The following is a 22,244-nucleotide window of genomic DNA, read 5'->3' as shown; positions in this document are numbered from 1 at the left end:
CTAATCGTAATTGTTTGTTTTGCTCAGACAAGAGTGTGAAAACAGATTACACTTACAAGTAACAATTTATACAATTTTGTTTCAAGTTCTTGTAGTAGTTTGATAACTTTAGTATAAAGCGTGAGATTTACGTATCGTTGTTGTTAAATGCGAACTACACAATAACCAATTTCTACATTGTCAACCGAGGAGAATCGAGCCACAGAATTTGGTCTCATAAACCTTATCGCTGAACCACAGGGCAACTTTTTTACACTTCTAAATCAATGATATCTGTTTATTAGGTTTCCAACTACTCTAATAAACCCTACTTATTCATAAAAATAAAACCTATTTAAATATATCAGAACAAAATACCACTTAAATTAGCCAACCGAAGTTTGGCTATATTATACAACATAAGACTTGCTTTCAAAATAAAAAATAAAAAAAAAACGTTTTACGACTACAAAGAACCTCCGGTAACGTTATTACATTATAGTGTTGTTTTGTTTTTAAAAATAAATTTTCAAATATGTGCCTTTCCATCCGGTGATACACCTGAAACAATTTCATACTCCGAAATAGTGTTCTTGTTTGTTGTATTAGGACTAGTAAATGTCCTCACAACTCCTTCTTATCCTAAACCTAAGACATTAAAGTCTTAGTAAAAACTTTTAGATCAATGAGTGCTTTATATTTTACAAAACGCGTGTTTTCTAAAGGGACAGATTAACGTCTCAAAGTTGGTTTACTAGAAGGATGTAAGTGGATTTTTTTAATTAAAAAAAAACATTCGGGACACAAAATTTTCCATTAATTGAATCCAATTCTTTAAAATATTTAAGAATCTTAAATCGTTTACCAAAATGTTCACATCAACATTATTTAACTAACAATAATTATCCTTACGGTAAGGCTAAAAGTTTTATCGATGTCTAAACCCAGATGACTAACGGGAAATTAAAGAACTAAAACTGCTTGAGCTGTCTCAGTCAGTCTTGATGAATCAATGTAATTCTCCATTCAGAAACAAAGACATGTTTTATTTCAGAACAAGGATATATGTGTAATAGATCAGTAGCGGTAAAGCTGTTGTGAACGTGAGTTTAAGTTTCGTTTTTAATTTCGCGCAAAGCTACACGAGGGCTATCTGCTCTAGACGTTCTTACTTTAGCAGAGTAAGACTAGAGAAAGGCACCTTAGTCATCACTGTCCACTGCCAACTCTTGGGCTACTCTTTTACCAACAAATAGTGGAATTGACCGTTACATTATAATGCCCCACAGCTGAAAGGGCGAGCGTGTTTGGTGTGACGGGGATTCGAACCCGTGAACCTCCGATTACGAGTCGAGTGCCTTAACCACCTGGCCATGCCAGGCTCGTAAGTTTAAGAAACTTGTTTCCATTTTCTGTGTTATAGACTGTATACCGTTATGTCTTTAAAATGACTGAAGATTTAACCTGACAAAAGTGAGCAAAATCTCATCCTACGACAAATTATTTGGCTGTGAAAAATATTACACATATTTTGTGCTGGAAATCCATGATTACCAAGTTAAGCATGAATTTTTTTTAATAATTCTCTTTATATTATACTGTTTATTCATCTCATATCTGACTGCTCCATCTGTTTACTAAGGCTCATATCACTGTTGTAACATAAGTAGATATATTTCATAATTCGATCAAATGATAAATAGAATTGTTAGTTTCGTCCATAGGTTTATATTTTACTTCAACATGCTTACAAGTTTTTGAACACCTGGCGGACACTAAGAGAACAGCTGCCAATTCATTCGCTCTCAGAATTCCAAGTTGTTCTCAATCTTTCTCTGAAGTCGAGAAAATGCATCACGAAGTCGACTCCGATGCTGTTTTGAATATGATGAATTATTTTGCATCGATGTAATACTTTATGCGAGATAAATCACCGACTGGAAGTCAAAGTATCGGAAAGTATGTAAGGAAAAAAAAACAAAGAAGGAGTTCCTCGCGTTTAACTACACTTTAAAGCTACGGTTGGCTTTAAAAGAAGAACAAATGATGCCACGTAGCTTGGTAGTGAAGCAAACACAGGAATCTTTTGATACTGATGAAAATGAAAGAAAAACATATACCGTCATATGGGCTTTGTAAAGTGAGAACCGAATATATATTTCCAATGTATAAAATCATTTACATTTTAGTCGAGATGACACGGATGTTGGCAATGTTTTCTGAACTTACTTTAATTTTTTTCAGTAGAATTATAGAAAAATTTGCCGATATTTTTGTAAACATAACATTGTGCTTGTTTTCTTAACGTTCTCCATAAAAAGAGTAATTTAATAGAGTCATTTTGACATACACCAATTTAATGTCTACACAAGTAACGATTGAGACATTTTCTTTAAAAATCTGAATGTGTAGGTAGGTGGTCAAAGACAATCTTCGATTTTCGTTAATGTCTTTGTCTTGTTGAAGTGGTACATAGTCTGAAAATTGGTTCCTTTTTTCCAATTTAAAGCTCTAGACGTTTCAACATCCATCTCTGTCAAATTGCAAAGCCTGTGTTTTATCCTAATCTACTGCACATGCGTTGAATTTTAGGTCTTTAGTTTGGAAGTTGTGCGAAGTTAGGGAAGTCATGTGATATCCTGGAACATTTTTATCTTTTCTTTCAGTATCTTTTATTCAAAGCTAGAAAAGTTCAGTCACTGGAGAAGCCAACAAGCTTTCACTTCTGACTTATGGAAGATCTGCTTCTTATAAAGTCTATTTCACCTCATACAAAGAAAACGTACAACTAAGCAACGCAATGGGTAATATTTGACATTTATGAAACACGTAACACTGTAAAATATTGAAAAGAATGACGTGAGAAACTACAGTAGAAACACAGGATGTAATACGTTTGGAAAGGAAATTTCAAAAAAACACCCCTTTGTATTAAAATAATGTGTTATTATTCATAGTTATGATTCCGACTGATATAAAACCTTTGTGATCCCACTGTTACATTTATGCTAAATAAAATGATTAAGGTTAATGATTTATAAAACCTCAATTTATGTTAATATAACGGAAGGAAATCGTGAATTTATATTTCACAATAACGAGATTATTTTATCACTTAAAGTTGCTTCAAGCATTACGTTAGTTGGTCACGATAATGCCCTTCATATAAATATGTTCGTGTAATTACATCATCAAGATAGTGTTCACTAGTTTTTATGTGAAGAATAATTAAGTGAAGCAATTATTAGTGTAATAAACTGACATTTGCAACACCTAGGATTAACTTTATGCATGTGTGCTTTTAAACTGTCAGGGAGTTTATTTTTAAAGCTTAATGTATATAGTTTTCTGAATGTCTTTATATGGTGCATATAAATTTATAAATTCTATAATAAAACATTAATACTGAAAACATTAACAAGTCTTTATCTGATAAAATATATTTTTCTTTCCTTAATTCACGTTTATTCGCCTGAACGTATAGTATACAGTATACCAACCAACATCGTTTCGACTTTAATGTTGTTCAAATTTCTAAGAGCAGTTTTTAAGAACATGGAGTTTAGAGACCAGAAACATGGTTAATAAGAGCGACACGCCCTAAGTGACAACAATAACTAATAACCTGGTCTCTAAATCTTTGGTCCTTTAAGCTATGTGACAAATATTATTTCTGTGTAGCTATTAAATAACAGATAATTAACCTAGTGACTTCCCAGGTGCATTACACGTATTGGAGGACCGTGTCTAGCGTTGCTTTCATAATTCTTCGTCCTCAATTAGTTTTAACACTATTTAATTATTACATAACACAGTTCTGTTCCATCCACTGTACTTTATTGTACTCTATTTTATTGGATCATACTTCTGATCAATTATAAATGTTATTATCATTAGAGTTGTATCTTTATTTATATTTATTCGACTTCATTAAAAGTCCTTAACGTTGGTCCAGATGATAATTGACAATCTTACTTTGTCGTCTCACTCCATCATCTCAGCTCTTGAACTTCCTTTTCAAATAAGAAACCTATGTGAGCTAAATTATCTAGTAGGAACACTTACTTCAATATTATGTTTTTGATCTGTTAAGATAATTTTATATTTTCCAAAAAACGAAACATTACAATGTGTGACACATACGCTATAAAATAGTGTACTGTTCAGTTTGTGAATCTTCAAGAGATTTTGCTTCCCTTTTGTAGTACAGCGCCTCACAATTTATAACTCGTTTTCCTTCTTCGAGTACTGGAAGTATTTTTATCTATTTTCCTTCCAACTATCTGAATGCAAATGCGAACCAACAATCCTACGTCGACGTGTAATTTATAGATATTTGTTCTTGCTGGCTCTAGTAACAAAATATACCTGATGGTTTTGTAACTGTAGTGAAAATAGTGAAGATACTGGATTTTTATCATTCTTGCTGCATTATCACTAATAGAACCAACAACAGGATATATCCTCTACAAAAGATATCATTTCCATGACGAATCCTCACATGGGTCTTGGAACGGGTAAAAATATGTCAACGTCAGATAATTTAAAATATCTAATGTTATTCACTCCACTTCTTATGTTTTCTTATATTTTATGTATACATTTTTTAAACAAGCCATCATGTTCGTAATACGCCGTTCAGTGTTTGTACTTTATCCGATTGTCCTGATACCAGTAACACAGCGGTATGTCTGATGACTAACACAGCTGAAAACCGGGTTTCGATACCCGTGGTGGGCAGAGCACAGATACCACATTGCTTAGTTTTCTATTTACTTCTAAACAAACAAACATAAATATTTCGTTGGTTAGAAGCAAGTGTACGAAATTCTATTTCGCTATTCCCGTCAGCAAAGAGACGTAGAAAGCCTATTATGTAAACTTGCGTTGATACAAACAAAGCAAATTTCGCCAAATTAAGCACCAGTGTCAAACGAAACACGTTTGTTACAACTGTTTAGACCAATGACATTTTACAGTTTAACTTCACTATTAATAATTCATTACTTTATCGTGTCAGCTATGGAAACACCACCTTGCGGCACTTCCAATGGCACAGCATAATTTCTGTCAACGTATAATGCTAGAATCCCAGTTTCGATACCATTGGTGGAAAGAACACGTATATTGCCTATTGTGTAAATTTGTGCTTAATTACAAACAAACAAGACAAATCACGGTCGCTATTATTATGCTTTCTATAAATTCTTTCTTGTAAGTTGACACCTTAAAAACACTTAAGTGATTGATTTATCAATATCTGTCTATTTGTTCCAATAGACCTAATCAGAGATTATTGTTAATAATGCCAGGTAACAATAAAATACAAGTGAGACAGTAGACTATGATACGGCTCCATCTTTAGGATAAAATTTTACAAGTTTTCCTTTTCCTCAGTAAGTAACCAATCGTTTCTCAGACGTATAATCTAAGTTCAACCTGTTTGTAGCTTATTTATTCGTAAGTCTATACTGTTTGTTTATTCGTAAAATCTATATTGTTTGTTTATTCGTAAGCCTATATTGTTTGTTTATTCGAAAGTCTATACTGTTTGTTTATTCGTAAGTCTATACTGTTTGTTTATTCGTAAGTCTATACTGTTTGTTTATTCGTAGGTCTATATTGTTTGTTTATTCGTAAGTCTATATTATTTGTTTATTCGTAAGCCTATATTGTTTGTTTATTCGTAAGTCTATACTGTTTGTTTATTCGTAAGTCTATATTGTTTGTTTATTCGTAAGTCTATACTCTTTGTTTATTCGTAAGTCTGTATTGTTTGTTTATTCGTAAGCCTATATTGTTTGTTTATTCGTAAGTCTATACTGTTTGTTTATTCGTAAGCCTATATTGTTTGTTTATTTGTAAGTCTATACTGTTTGTTTATTCGTAAGTCTATATTGTTTGTTTATTCGTAGGCCTATATTGTTTGTTTATTCGTAAGTCTATATTATTTGTTTATTCGTAAGTCTATATTGTTTGTTTATTCGTAAGTCTATACTGTTTGTTTATTCGTAAGTCTATATTGTTTGTTTATTCGTAAGTCTATACTGTTTGTTTATTCGTAAGTCTATATTGTTTGTTTATTCGTAAGTCTATACTATTTGTTTATTCGTAAGTCTATATTGTTTGTTTATTCGTAAGTCTATACTGTTTGTTTATTCGTAAGTCTATACTGTTTGTTTATTCGTAAGTCTATATTGTTTGTTTATTCGTAAGTCTATATTGTTTGTTTATTCGTAAATCTATATTATTTGTTTATTCGTAAGCCTATATTGTTTGTTTATTCGTAAGTCTATACTGTTTGTTTATTCGTAAGTCTATATTGTTTGTTTATTCACAAGTCTATACTGTTTGTTTATTCGTAAGTCTATACTGTTTGTTTATTCGTAAGTCTATATTGTTTGTTTATTCGTAGGCCTATATTGTTTCTTTATTCGTAAGTCTATATTATTTGTTTATTCGTAAGTCTATATTGTTTGTTTATTCGTAAGTCTATACTGTTTGTTTATTCGTAAGTCTATATTGTTTGTTTATTCGTAAGTCTATACTGTTTGTTTATTCACAAGTCTATACTGTTTGTTTATTCGTAAGTCTATACTGTTTGTTTATTCGTAAGTCTATATTGTTTGTTTATTCGTAGGCCTATATCGTTTCTTTATTCGTAAGTCTATATTGTTTGTTTATTCGTAAGTCTATACTGTTTGTTTATTCGTAAGTCTATACTGTTTGTTTATTCGTAAGTCTATATTGTTTGTTTATTCGTAAGTCTATACTGTTTGTTTATTCGTAAGCCTATACAGTTCGTTTATTCGTAAGCCTATACTGTTTGTTTATTCGTAAGTCTATACTGTTTGTTTATTCTTAAGTCTATACTGTTTGTTTATTCGTAAGTCTATACTGTTTGTTTATTCGTAAGTCTATATTGTTTGTTTATTCGTAAGTCTATATTGTTTGTTTATTCGTAAGTCTATATTGTTTGTTTATTCGTAAGTCTATATTGTTTGTTTATTCGTAAGTCTATATTGTTTGTTTATTCGTAAGTCTATACTGTTTGTTTATTCGTAAGCCTATACTGTTTGTTTATTCGTAAGTCTATACTGTTTGTTTATTCTTAAGTCTATACTGTTTGTTTATTCGTAAGTCTATATTATTTGTTTATTCGTAAGCCTATATTGTTTGTTTATTCGTAAGTCTATACTGTTTGTTTATTCGTAAGTCTATACTGTTTGTTTATTCGTAAGTCTATACTGTTTGTTTATTCGTAAGTCTATAATGTTTGTTTATTCGTAGGTCTATATTGTTTGTTTATTCGTAAGTCTATATTGTTTGTTTATTCGTAAGCCTATATTGTTTGTTTATTCGTAAGTCTATACTGTTTGTTTATTCGTAAGTCTATATTGTTTGTTTATTCGTAAGTCTATACTGTTTGTTTATTCGTAAGTCTATACTGTTTGTTTATTCGTAAGTCTATACTGTTTGTTTATTCGTAAGTCTATAATGTTTGTTTATTCGTAGGCCTATATTGTTTCTTTATTCGTAAGTCTATATTATTTGTTTATTCGTAAGCCTATATTGTTTGTTTATTCGTAAGTCTATACTGTTTGTTTATTCGTAAGTCTATATTGTTTGTTTATTCGTAAGTCTATACTGTTTGTTTATTTGTAAGTCTATACTGTTTGTTAATATGTTGTGCGTGTTTGTTTTAGTTTGAATATAACTCCATTTCTTTGTCTGCCAAAGAGTACGTTTCTCGCGTACATTTTAACGAATCACAAAGTATTTTCTGTGAGTAAACTGGTGAGAAATGTCCCAAAAGAAACAAATAGGGTACTAAAAATTAGATCAGAAACAAATGTTCCAGTAACAATGGTACTGTCAAAAGTTGTAACAATAACCATCGCAATGTAGAACTCAAAACGTACTAAACCTAACCAAAAACCATAAACGTATTTTTTGTGGGTATGGTGCAGTAATTTTCTCCTTTTTATAATAAATATTATGGTAACCATTTCTACAGGCGCCATTTTCCTTCTAAAATTCGTCACGGTCGTATGTATCACTTTCTAACAAACGAAAATCTGATTAAATAAGACTTTACAATGGAATTTCTGACTTTTCCCAACTTGTGTAACTTCTATAAACTAAAGAACAATTCATAATCTTTTTAAAAACATGACTCGTTTTTTCTTTAACGTTACTATATCTTATCAATAAATTTTAGGTAAAGTTGTTTTGTTATGGGAATTGGTTGCATTTTTCAACGCTAAACATTCCTGGATTAGAAAAATATTTATTTTAGATAACAATAATTCATAGAATAATTATCTTGTATTTTTCACCAAACATGTTGCAAGTGTCCATCCATTATTCGATATTATATATAAAAAACAAGTTGAACCTCGTTAGCCTTACAAAACTAACAGCATACTTTATTATCTTGAAGGTACTGCCTTATTTCAATCACATTGTTTTCTTTGTGTTTAAACTCACGATTATTTGTCTCTAAATGTCATCTACCTTGTCAAAATAACATTTTCCTTCAGACTTAGATATTTGAAATCTATGGATTATCCATAAACTCCCTTACTGTTATAACTAATAAGTTATTCGAGTTTCTCTAATGAACATTTGGCAACCTTATTTGTCATTAGTGATAAGTTATAAATACTATATATATATTTAGTTACCCTGTTCTTAACCCATAAACATAACGGAGACTTTACAATTAGAATTATTATTTTTTATATCTAAATTACCATAAACATAACGGAGACTTTACAATTAGAATTATTATTTTTTATATCTAAATTACCATAAACATAACGGAGACTTTACAATTAGAATTATTATTTTTTATATCTAAATTACCATAAACATAACGGAGACTTTACAATTAGAATTATTATTTTTTATATCTAAATTACCATAAACATAACGGAGACTTTACAATTAGAATTATTATTTTTTATATTTAAATTACCATAAACATAACGGAGACTTTACAATTAGAATTATTATTTTTTATATCTAAATTACCATAAACATAACGGAGACTTTACAATTAGAATTATTATTTTTTATATCTAAATTACCATAAACATAACGGAGACTTTACAATTAGAATTATTATTTTTTATATCTAAATTACAGATGGTCTATACTGTCAATCAGTATGCAATTATAAGTCTGTGTTTGGGAGGTTTTAGTCTATTCAAGTTTGAAGAATGCAATTTGAAAATCGAATCACAAAACTTTTAGTTTGGTTGTTATTCGTAACATAAAGAACAACTACAGCTACAAAGTAACTTTTTAAAATTACCTGCAAGTTTAGCTAGTGATCGTTTTGTTTGTATCTGGAAGTTTATATCTATCTGCGTCAGCTATCTCTAATTTTGCAGTGTAAGTCTAGGGGGAGCGCAGATAATTATCACCATTCACCGCCAAGGCTTAGGATACTCTTTTAGCAACTCATAGTGGGACTGACCGTTTTTTATAACGACCTCACGGCTGAAAGGGCGACGTTTTCTTTATATTTGGAAATTCAGCTGGTGATCGTTTTCATAACTTCTGTTCTTTTTGATAAACTTAATTTCTTTAGTGTTATAATTGTATTTCAATATACTAAGTCATCGTTTAATTAATTCAGAAAACCAGTTTTTAAATTTTTTTTTTACTGTATCCGTATTATGTTATATTTATCCACACTTCAACTCTCACGAGAAAAAAACTAAAACAAAAAATGTTACAGTCATAGGTGTATACATTAATATACAATATATGCTCATCCATTGTTTTAAAGCTAACGGGCCCGGCATGGCCAGATGGGATAAGGCGTTCGACTCGTAATCTGAGGGTCGCGGGTTCGAATCCCCGTCTCACCAAACATCCCCGCCCTTTCAGACGGGAGGCGTTATAATGTTACGGTTAATTTCAATATTCTTTGATGATGACTAGCTGCCTTCCTTCTAGTCTTACACTGTTAAATAAAACAAACAAAAAGTTTTTTTCGTAATCACTGTCATTTGTTTTATATTCATAAGATATTCTTAAATATAAATAGTTGGGTTGCTAATGAAAGTCGTGTATAACCACGCAAATGAATGCGATTTTACTTTTATTTTTCCTGCTCCACCTTTAGTTAGAAATTCTAGTTGTTGCATTTAGAACGTTTTGAAACAAAGAAATGAAGAACCGTCAAGTACAGAAGTTTGAGTGTGGAAGAGATGTCATTAACAAAGAAGAATAATTTATCCAAAGCTGTTCACGCTTCTGTGAAAGTCTCGTTTTTCCATCATGCCAAACGAATACCAACTTCATGATGCTCTACGAGTCGTGTGCTCACGAGAAGGAAGAACTCTCACAACACTTTTCATCATTTTATAAAGATGACACCAGAAGAAGGGAGACAATAGGTTTCCTCTCGAGTTGAATAACTTACTGTGTTATGTGTAAAATAATAGATGTTTACATATTTCTTTTTGCATGGGTATGACAGTTATTTTATATATTCCACGATAATAGACAGCAGTTGTATAGTCTGTTTTTTTTGTTTGTTTTTTGAATTTCGCACAAAGCTACTCGAGGACTATCTGCGCTAGCCGTCCCTAAGTTAGCAGTGTAAGACTAGAGGGAAGGCAGCTAGTCATCACCACCCACCGCAAACTCTTGGGCTAATCTTTTACCAACGAATAGTGGGACTGACCGTTACTTTATAACGCCCCTACGGCTGAAAGGTCGAGCATGTTTGGCGCGACGGGGATGCGAACCCGCGACCCTCAGATTACGAGTCGCACGCCTTAAAACGCTTGGCCATGCCGAGCCTGGTTGTATAGTCTGCGACCTGCTACTCAAAATATTTTAAACTCTACTGTGAATATCCTTATCATATTCATTTTCAGGAAATAATTGCTATGTTTTTTTTTTTTTTTTTTTGGCTTTCACAAATAGAAAACAGCTAGTCCCGTAATTGGTCGACGATACCTCTGGGGCTTCAAAAATCCAGGGTTCGATTCCCATTGCGCTAATAAAACAACGACAATTAACAACTAAGTTTCGTACATTTATTAAAACAACTAATAAAATAAGAAAGACTAGATAACTTAGCATATTTCTGTGTCACAAAGTGAAACAAATACGATTTCTTTTTACTGTGGATTTAGACTAAGCGAAAAGGAGCTATTACAAGCTGTAGCGCTTGTCACAATATATCGTCCCGATGGCTAATAATAGTAGATAATTTTCAAATCAACGAATATAATATTGAAAATTAATTAAAGGTACTTACATCTATATAAACGCCTGGCTGTTCGTAACTCTGGGCTTGAGGGTATTCTTTGGGCAAATATCGATAAATCTCCACACTGTTTTTGTACCATTTCACAGAGTAAAGGTCGTCCGACTCCTGATCAAATGTACAGTTTAGCCACACGGGCTCACCTTTCTGAACGACACTATTCACTTCTATATCGATGAGTCGAAGACATACGGAACCTGAAATTGATATACAAAACATATACATGTTTTGATTGAAGAGCAAAATCACTAATTTATTCTTGTTTTTTTTTTAGTTTTAGAAATCTGATATTAACGAAATTAGCGTACACTTAGCTATACGCATGTGGGTGTATTTCTTTATCGAAGTTTTTATGTGATATATTACAAACGTAATAGGCTTAATTCACTCAAAATTAGACGCATTAATATTAGACCTATTAATGTCCCCTCCCATGGAACAACGATAAATTAACAAACTTACGCTAAAATTAGAGGTTACATTCCCCGTGATGGACACAGCAATAGCCCAATGTGGCTTTTTTAAACAAGCAAACAAAACAAGGAATACAATTATTTTTAGTTGACAGTTACAAAAATGAGGACAGTGTTGGCAAAAGCTGTATAATAAATGGTATAATAAAAATCAGCTTCGCGTCTTTTAATATTAAAATATACATATACATATATGCCAAACTATGTGTATCACAGTTCATAGCAATTTTCTGGTCTTATAGAGTTTCTTGAATAACTTCCGTTTCCCCAAAACAAAGACTCTTCATTCGTTATCTAATTGAAGAATTTTGGTCAGAAGGTTTGATTAAAAGTTCTTTATAATGAAACTTGTGAAAGTAGGCCTGAATAAGAATTTAAAGCAAAATTTTCGAGTTACTACATCTCTCTACTTTAAATCATTTTGTCATGAAAAGTTTAAAAGAACTGCTGAAAACTAAATCATTAGATTAGTTCCAAAACAAAGACAATATGTATTCTGGTACTGATTGAATGACATTAGAAATATTAAAAAACAAGAGAAAAAGTGATAATTTTTTTAATGTTGGTTAAATTTAAGGTTAATAGGTTAAAGGTTATAATTTTCAACAGACTAAGCGTGCTTGTGAAAATTAATATTGAAATGAAAACAGCACTGACTATTATAATTTTCTAATCTTTTGCTGCTGTTTTATATGAAACAGCACAATAAACACTGGTCACGTTTCCTGATTCACTGATAATTCTAATCACGGACAAAAGCCCAGAACAAATGTTCTTTCTCCAACAATGACAAACGCTTGTCGCTGGCTCCCTTAGAAGAAATGACTTGTATTTTTCAGTAAATACACTTCTTCTGGTATTTACGTTTCCTGGTTCCTTTAACACTTGTTATTGTTCATTTATTTCGTATTCTTCCTTAAGCACTTAGGCATAGAGACGAGAACATTACTTGCTTATGATGTTAAAAATCTGTTTCATTCTAAGAAAACAAAATAGATGAAAAACTTGGCGTGGATTCTTGCAGAGCGTCTATCAGAGAAACTACAGAATCGATAGAAGTTCAATTCTTTAAAACCTGAGTCCCAATTCGAGCTCCTTGAATAGCATTACTTGGTAATCTCGCATCGACGGAAGCGACGCTCGAAATTCGAAGTGGTTTCTGGAACATACATAATGAAATACATCTGGCTAGCTTGAGGGTCAGGCGTATTGGGTTCAGTTTCACAAGTCTTTCGTGTGCAATTCTCTAGAATATTCTAAACGCCCTTTTATCCACTTCCTAACTGTCAATCTTAAATACTAAACAAGGATATGTTGATGATTTCAGTCTATGGTTATAGTACCAATAAAACATCTAGTATCACTTATAAACTGCATAGGGTTGTTATAGTTACGGTCGTATCTTATTTTTCTGACATAAACAGTTTCAATAATTACAAATTTTAGCTATGAAGATAAGAACAAAATAATAAATATAACGTAACATAACCTCACTATATGTATCCATACTGAAGTGTCCACTAACGGGCTGTTACTATAAAAAATGTAATATTTAAAGATACGAACCGAGAGCGAAGAATGTTAAATATTTTTACGGGGCCCAAGGTTCGAGAGAAAAAGCTAAATTTTATGTGAAGAGCATTTTTTTTTCATTTCATACAAAGTGGTTCTTTTTTTAACCAATGTGTATTTGACACGTAGTGTTATAGAAGCAATCCATAAAAGTCAGTATTAGAGTGTAAGTAAAATGATTGAAATCGATTTCACTTAGCTACACGCGACGAATCAAAGACGTACTTGGTTTCGTCACAGTGTACATTTTTTGTACTTACTGTGTGTTTTAGAATGCGTACAAAGATAAGTGCGAACCATAAATATGACTTATTCTTCAATCACAATCATTAACTATGTAAATTAATAGAAATATTATGAACACCTAATTAGTTTCTTGCTGTATTAAACGACATATGGAAATTTCTTATTTCTGGATACCACACATTGTACTGGACATATTTAACTCTGCTACAGAGAATGTAATCACAAATGTAAGTTGCATCTTGTGCCTGCGATAGAGCTCTGGAGTTCAGAAATGGCGGCTTGATGTTCGAGCCTCAGTTCGGTTTGTTTGTTTTTGAATTTCGCACAAAGCTACTCGAGGACTATCTGCGCTAGCCGTCCCTAATTTAGCAGTGTAAGACTAGTGGGAAGGCAGATATTTATCACCACCCACTGCCAACTCTTGAGCTACTCTTTTATCAACGAATAGTAGGATTGACCGTCACAATATAACATCCCCTAAAAGAGCGAGCATGTTTGGTGCGACTGGGATTCGAACCCACGATCGTCACATTACGAGTCGAACGCCTTAACACGCTTGGCCATGCCGGCCCGCCGCAGTTTGGAACACTAGCATGTTGTTTTGTATCTGGTTTATCATAACCCAATAGATACATAATTCTATTGTAACTTTGATACGACTTAAAACAGTCAACCAAAATTAACTCACATTGTAGAAATATTAAATAACGTAAGAAAAAAAGGTTTTCGGATCTGTTATATAAACTGGTATGCAGAATATTTGGGCACGATTTCTTATTGCATTCTGTTAATGGTCTGTTCATATTTCAGAGGTTTAGGCGATTTAAATATGCGAATAAGGTGGCAGAATTGAGCTGCGTCACTTCTACTGGGGATACAATCATACTCCTTGTCTATCCCATTAGTCATTTTTAAAGAATTTATTGACACAAATGTAATTCACGTTGCTGTGTTTTGTTTTCTTAGTGGAAAACTACCAAAGGACTGTCAGCGCTCTGTTCAACGTGAGAAATCTGGAGATTTACAGCTGATCCCTACTGGGGGACCATGACTATGTGCATACCACATCTTCAATAAACGTGTAGCTGTACAGTTAGACATATTCAACCAAAATAAACATTTTGTATTAGATTGATAATTCCTAAAATGTATCTTTAAATCACCTTGCTACACACATTTTTCTTACAATATCTTAAACTATACCGTTTTCAGACATAGACAAAAACACCAGCATTTTCGAAAGGTTGATTTCTTTTCATTATGGGCAGACTTTTCGATCCAGTTTAGCTAATAGAGTAAAGACTTCATACAAACTGTTAAGCCTAACTCATTAAAAATATTTGATAATAATAAAAACGAAGAACATGAAAAATACGTTTATCATTTGCATGTAACGTCCATGCACTACGAAGCTTTAAATTTCCGTAATTTGCTAAATATATTAGTCTATAAGCTTACTTCTACTATAAAAAAACACTTCCTGTTATAAAGTATTAAGCTAATTGACGTTACTTTAATCGAAGTTGTTCTTCTTTGACAAAGACGACAGCTTACGAATAAAATAAAAGAATTTTTACGCTGCATAAGTTTATCTTATCCAAACTTTGATGAGATTTCCATGTATTTAACCTATAAAAAAAAGTGCCAAAGAAGTTTTGAAGAGCAAAACGAATTACAGGCATTTCATTACGTGGTGTATTATTATTAGTCATTTTATTTTTGTAAATCTCGTCATAAGCGTGAGACTACTCTGGAGGTAACGAGCAAATCATAAGGAGTGTCATGAAAGAACAGATTATTTAACAGAGTCCAACGCTAAAGGTAATCACATCGGTTGAGATAAAATGTCTTAAGCTTTTAATTAAGTCTCAAGGAATATCTTTAGATTTCTATAAAAAATGTTGAGCGGTTAATCATATTTTCTATAAATGCCTAAGTAACGGTTCTTTACGCAAGAAGGAGAGAATGCTTTTTCTTTCCATCACTTCTAATATATATTTTTTTTTCTCAGAAACGTTCATTATCATTGTACCAAAATAAAAGTGCCATGGAGAGACAATGGTAAGTATATGGACATACAACTCCAAAATCCGGAGGCCGATTCCCGCGGTGAACACAGCAGATGACCCAATGTCGATTTGCTCTGAATTAAACAAACAAACTAAAACAACATTCGATGACAATCTATGGCAAAACTTTTTGCTGTATGTAGCCTTTTTAAATTTTTAACAACATACATACAAACAATAATCCTGCGTTGCATAAGTCATCATGGCAAGGTGATTTGGCTTTCCTAAAACCCCTTGGTCACTTATATGTTGAAGCCCGGCGTTACCAGGTGGTTAAGGCACTCGAATTGTAGTCCGAACGTAGCGAGTTCGAACTCCCGTCACACCAAATATGTTTACCCTTTCAACCGAGGGGGCATTATAAAGCCATGTTCAATCGCACTATTCGTTAATAAAAAAAAGTAGCTCAAGAGTTGGCGGTGGATGGTGGTAACTAGCTACCTTCCCTCTAGTCTTACACTGCTTAATTAGAAACGGCTAGTGCAGATAGCCCTCAAGTAAGTTTGCGCGAAATTCAAAACAAACCAAGCCATTCGCATGTTAAAACATTAGATTACAATAACTTTAGTTTGTTTGTAGTTAAACAGAGAGCTACATAATAGGCTGTTTGTATTGTGTCCATCATAGGTATCGATACTTGGGTTTTAGGATTACAAGACTTTGGAGTTATCATTAGCTCTTGACTTTTTGAAATATTTTAAGGGTGTACTGTAGCTTACTATACAATGTATCATGTTTTATATAGTGTTCCCATTAACTTTACGTTCCACAAGAGTATAAAATATCAAGTTGACGCTTAACTCAATATACGTGTCATGGAATAAACATACAAAATTAGCATTAATGTGAAACAAAATTAATAACATGACTTAATACTAAAACACTAAAGAAGTTCACACAATGAAACCTAGTCCTGCATTACTTACCATAATTATGTCTGTCGGCATGTGTGTGTGATAATGTTTACCAAAGAGAAGTTAATAGATTACAAAGGGAATCAAGTTACTCGATTTCCTTATTGATATATTACTACGCCACTTTTATTGTTTGTTTTGGAATTTCGCACAAAGCTACTCGAGGGCTATCTGTGCTAGCCGTCCCTAATTTAGAAGGGTAAGACTAGAGGGAAGGCAGCTAGTCATCACCATCCACCGCCAACTCTTGGGCTACTCTGTTACCAAAGAATAGTGGGATTGACTGTCACATTATAACGCCCCCACGGCTGGGAGGGCGCGCATGTTTGGCGCGACTCGGGCGCGAAACCCGCGACCCTCAGATTACGAAGCGCACGCCTTCGTAGATTAGATTAAATTATTTAATCTAATTAAATAATTAGATTATTTTTAACTAACGCGTATGTAGTGAAAACTAAGAATCCTTTGAGCAGATAAAGTTTGAGCCAAACCTTCGCGAAGTGTGATAAGTGTAACAATTATAAAGGTTAAGAGGTTATTCGACATTTAATATATGTGGCGCTCGTATAAGGTGACTTGAGTAGTTCAATTCAGCCCATCGTATAGAAAAGCGTAATTTCAGGAAACAAGCAACAAAAATGGCATTACAGCTTCAATCATGGTAGTGTTTTCAGACTGTCTTGGGTAGTGTTTTAACTTAGGCCTAGAACACTATGGTAAATTCAATCCTTTTTTTAGTTCAAAAAGCAGATCATAGTCCTTGTAAAGACAGATGCTGTTGGCTAGCTTCCTTGTCCCCCCCCCCTATATGGTCAGCAGCTTATAATTATAGACAGCTATACTGGAATCTTGAAGATTATCTACTCTTTGAGGCTACAGTTAAACATATTGACATAAATTTTAAATTAAAAATATACGAGAGGTCAAAGGTTGGATTCTTCGAACAATAATGTTATATGTTAACTATAACGTACATTTTTCCGTAATGTACTAAATATGTGAGGGGAAAATTTGTGATATATTGTTCCGAAAAACGTCACGTGTCAGTATACAAGAAATATTATTTTTATCTGTAAATCTTGCATTGACACTGAGGTAAGTGTTATATGAAATAAACCACCTACTATCAACTGCTTAAAATCGTATTTGTCATCCATCTAGAAAAGTAATATACGATAAAGAGACATCAGCAGTACAACCATGGGGCTAACTCCTGGGAATTATGTTCCATAAATCATGTGCGTTCAAACATCTGGTGACGATCATGTGGATTTAGTAACATAAATCATCTCCAAAGTATTCACAATAAATTCTTCGTCATTTGTCAACCTTTCGACATTTAATATATTTTTTATGAAAAAGAAATCATTGTATTGTCAACATAAAATAATAAGTGAATTTCTGCACACACAAAATCAACTGAGGTCATGTTTTCATATTATTAATTTATCTATTTCCGGACTCAGGTCATTTATAGGAAAATGTATGTCTCTGCTCAAATTACACGACAGTGCAAAAGAACTCTTTTGCACGTGAACAGCAGAACGAAATTGTTTAGCTAAAAATTGCTCAACTGCAAACAAAGTGCAGATAAAATACTCTTGATGTCATACGTGATAAGGCCCTTATTGGCTATACAAAAATAAAAATTTAAATTATTTACCATACTTGGGTATGATATGCCTGCAGTGTGGCACTGCCATGAACATTTGATACAAATATAGTGAAGAACAATCTGAGAGACTCTACAAAGGTATACTTATATCTAAATTACATCATTAAAACTATATAGACACACACACTATACAAGGATATTTGTGTGTGTATACTTTTGTTCATGTTAGTTGGGAACACTACAGAATTTTTTTCATTGCCTAGGTGATAAAGACAAATTAATTTGAAAGTGGTGCCTTCTTGTCCACTAATGGTATATCACCTCTTCTTATTTTTAACCAATAATTTTCTATGTTCTTTAAAATCCACAAATATATCCACACTAATTTGGGTACCAACATTCTGTTAGGCACAAAACAAGCCACTAAGAAGATTGTCTTCTTATTTTTCCAAGGTAATTCTTTAATCAAAGGACTTATGTTGTTTTTGTTAAATAACATCGTTAGTAAAGCTTGGGAACTGTTCTAATTCTCTTTTTAATCTCTTTAAAAACTAAACGTACTAATTGTTTTCAGTAAATAACGTGTAATTAGTTTTTTTAGTGAAGTTTTAATGGATGTTTTATTAACTCTAGAAGTTTCTCTATACATAATATATCTTAACTTCTTTTATTAGTTTTGATGTTTAAAGTTTTGGTAATATTTTTTTTCTTATACCTTCAAATAAATTTTCCCTTTGACAGGGCTAGCTACAGATAATACACGTGACTTGAACTTAAGTCATAGATCGCGTTCTGCTGAAACCCCTGCTCGCAGGTACACATAAATCTCTGCTACTTCTGTTCATTACAATGGCATTGATGAATTCACCATGAAGATTTGGTGGTTCGAATTCGATCGCAAGAAACGGTCCACGCGACATTAACCACAACCTCACGTATTTGTAAAGACATTGGCCATAAAGTCTATAAATAAAAGTCAAAGAAATAGATAGTTTTGTTTTATCGAAAATATTACAGATCAAAGAAAAATTATATACCTGTTGGATACATCTAGGTGATTTCTAACAGAATAAATTGATTGATGGATTAATAATTGTATAATATGATAGTAAAAATTTCAAATATACGATATTTCTTTCAGTAATATAAAACAAATTTGAATTTGTCTTTGATGATTAAAAATAACTTGTAATTAATAACATACTTGACTTTATTTTACATATAATTTTCTTTTTTTTACCAGTGAGTCACACATTTAATCTCCTGCTGTAATCCTGCTGTAAACTCTTGGGCTACTCTTTTACTAACGAATAGTGGGATTAACCGTCACATTATAACGCCCCACGGCTGAAAGGGCGAGCATATTTGGAGCAAGGGGGATACAAAACCGCAACCCTTAGATTACGAGTCGCACGCCTTAACACGCTTGGCATGCCGGGCCAATAATTATTGTAAATACAGAAACTTAATATATATTTTATGTTTATAGAGCCACACTTTCTTTCTTCCAGTTATACAAAAGGATAATAGAACTAGTCTATGAACTTAAAACAAAGATTAAATCTTTTAATAGAATTGTGGTATACAATGTGATGAAATCAAGTGTTTGAATTTTATTTATTTGTTCACATTTGTTAAAGATATTTTGAAACATTTTGTTTATTTTGAAATAACAAAAAATATGTTTTTATTATTAATAGTTACATTTTTAGTTTCATTAAGTAATTTATTTAATAATATAGCCGGTTGTTTCATAATTTCTTCTTATTCAATGAGAAATAAATATAAATTTAAGAAATGAATCTATATAAGGATTTTGTTTATAATTAAAATTATTATAAGCTTTAATGACATTACTAATTATTGTATCTATGAATCAGGTAATAAGGTTTAATGTTTGTGTATTATTGATTTATTTTTATTTGTTTATTTCTGCTTGTTCAGGGTATAACAAACTGACATATATATAATTGTGGTTGTATAGTTGTCCCAAATATCAGACAGTCTACCTTATTCATATAATATATATGTTTATATCTATGTATGTGTGTGTTAATAATTCTCCCTTAGTCTTACCAACTTAATACCAAGAAACATCTTCGATCTTAGGCCTAACGTTAATCTCAAATGTTCTTTAGAATGAAAACATTTAGGTGTTAGCTACTTTACACAGTTCTCACACACATTTTTCCTATGAAATTATCCTCCGCTGTTACAGCGGTAAGTCTACGGATTTACAACGCTAAAATCAGAGGTTCGATTCTCCTCGGTAGACTCAGCAGATAGCTTAATGTGGCTTTGTTATATGAAAACACTCACACACTCTTATGAAATTGTCATTTTGTTCTATTTTTAAAGCCATCTGGTACACAGCAAAGCTTAATCTTATCACACGTTCTATCCGTTGTTTCAAAAATACTAGACTGTTACTTAAGCATTAATCATGTAACATTTAACCGTAATAGTGTCTTTAATTCCAACCTGCTCGGAAGGAATTTGCCCCAACTACTACTCATAATTCATATAATCTATGGATATAAACCATAAAAGTTGTGTGGCTGTCTGTTTGTCCGTTATCTAACTCGTCCTAGGTTGCTGAGCAACTGTGAACAGACTTTGTTCAATGACAGTTTGGAACAAAAGAGCATGTCAACGTGGATTAACAACCCCTCTTTGAATTCCTCCCCATTATTGCTGTTTTTGAGCATTTATTGTCTTTGACGTAAGTTAATGTTAACTACATTCGTAGATGGCGCGACGTCCTAACATAAAAATAAAATATATTAAATTTTCCATAAAATAACATAGCCGCAAAGTGGAGGAGAGTACACTAGCTTTCTTTATTGATGAATACAATGGGAAAATGGCCAATACAATTACAATACAATAGAAATACAATACAATTACAATACAACAGAAATACAATACAATTACAATAATGCCCAAACTCAGCTGAACATTCTACTGGAACAGCCAACATAAGTCTGATATGAACTGTTTCTTAAGTTATAATTACTTCTCATTTTGACCCGTGACCTTTCAACTTTGGCCCGTAAGATTCTTCCCCAACCAATTCCGTCATTTAGTTAATCACATTAAACTCTTTGGAAGGACATTAAAAACTGGGTGTTGAAAGCGAGTAAAACAAAGCATACCTTCCGCCACGACAATGGTCGTGTACTCTTCTAGAATGCCGTTTTGACCATAGTATAGTGTATACCATTTTTCATGTGTACTCCTTATGAGCTCTTAAAGTTTATACAAAAACTTTGGTGAGGTAAAACTTAATACTGTAGTAATACGTCATGTTAGAAATAAATTCTATGAAGGTTAGGATTTTTCTGTTGTTTATCATGGCATCAAACCCTACAGTTTTTTTTTTAAGTTCATAACCCAGACAAAAAAAGTTTACCTCGGCTGTTTAAGTATATTTAAGGCTTAGCTCTTAATTCGCTTTAAATGAAGATTTGGTAGTCCGGGGTACATACAATTCACTCATCATAAGTATATCCTTGGAGTAATTGACACGCCAGAAAGCCTTGCGTTGCTTCTGATCACTTGAATAAAAATTCTTAAACTTCCTTTTATTAAAATATCTTAAAAAATTGACTAGTTAGAAACCTTCAGTTACGACTCTTTATAAAACCTCAACTCATGTCTAAAAAAATATTTGTATTCATTAATTAACAATAAAACAAATTATAAGGTGCTTTTGTGTTGGTTGGGTCCCTAATTCTCTGTCATGTTTTGTTTAAATGTTGAACTAAATCTTCATTGTGTATACATCAGAATTATTATTGGTCGTTACTGTCAATGGCCCGGCATGGACAAACGTGATAAGGCGTGCGACTCGTAATCTGAGAGTCGCGGGTTCGCATCCCGGTCGCGCCAAACATGCTCGGCCTTTCAGCCGTGGGGGCGTTATAAAGTAACGGCCAATCCCACAATTCGTTGGTAAAAGAGTAGCCCAAGAGTTTGCGTTGGGTGGTGATGACTAGCTGCCTTCCCTCTAGCCTTACACTGCTAAATTAGGGACGGCAAGCACAGATAGCCCTCGAGTAGCTTTGTGCGAAATTCCAAAAA

General features: G+C 32.6%; 1 protein-coding gene across 1 annotated transcript in view; it reads right to left on the bottom strand.

The window, feature by feature from the left end:
• The window catches only part of LOC143231664 (uncharacterized), a 141,800-nt gene that overhangs the window by 26,554 nt on the left and 93,002 nt on the right, over window positions 1-22,244 (bottom strand). The window contains exon 2 of the mRNA XM_076466237.1: window positions 11,264-11,469. Coding sequence (XP_076322352.1) covers window positions 11,264-11,469 — 206 coding nt within the window. The remainder of the gene's footprint in view (window positions 1-11,263; window positions 11,470-22,244) is intronic.

This window comes from Tachypleus tridentatus, chromosome 11, assembly GCF_004210375.1.
Source record: "Tachypleus tridentatus isolate NWPU-2018 chromosome 11, ASM421037v1, whole genome shotgun sequence".
NCBI lineage: Eukaryota > Metazoa > Arthropoda > Merostomata > Xiphosura > Limulidae > Tachypleus > Tachypleus tridentatus.
Note: the sequence above shows the minus strand (reverse complement) of the source record. Positions and strands in the feature narration are given on the sequence as shown.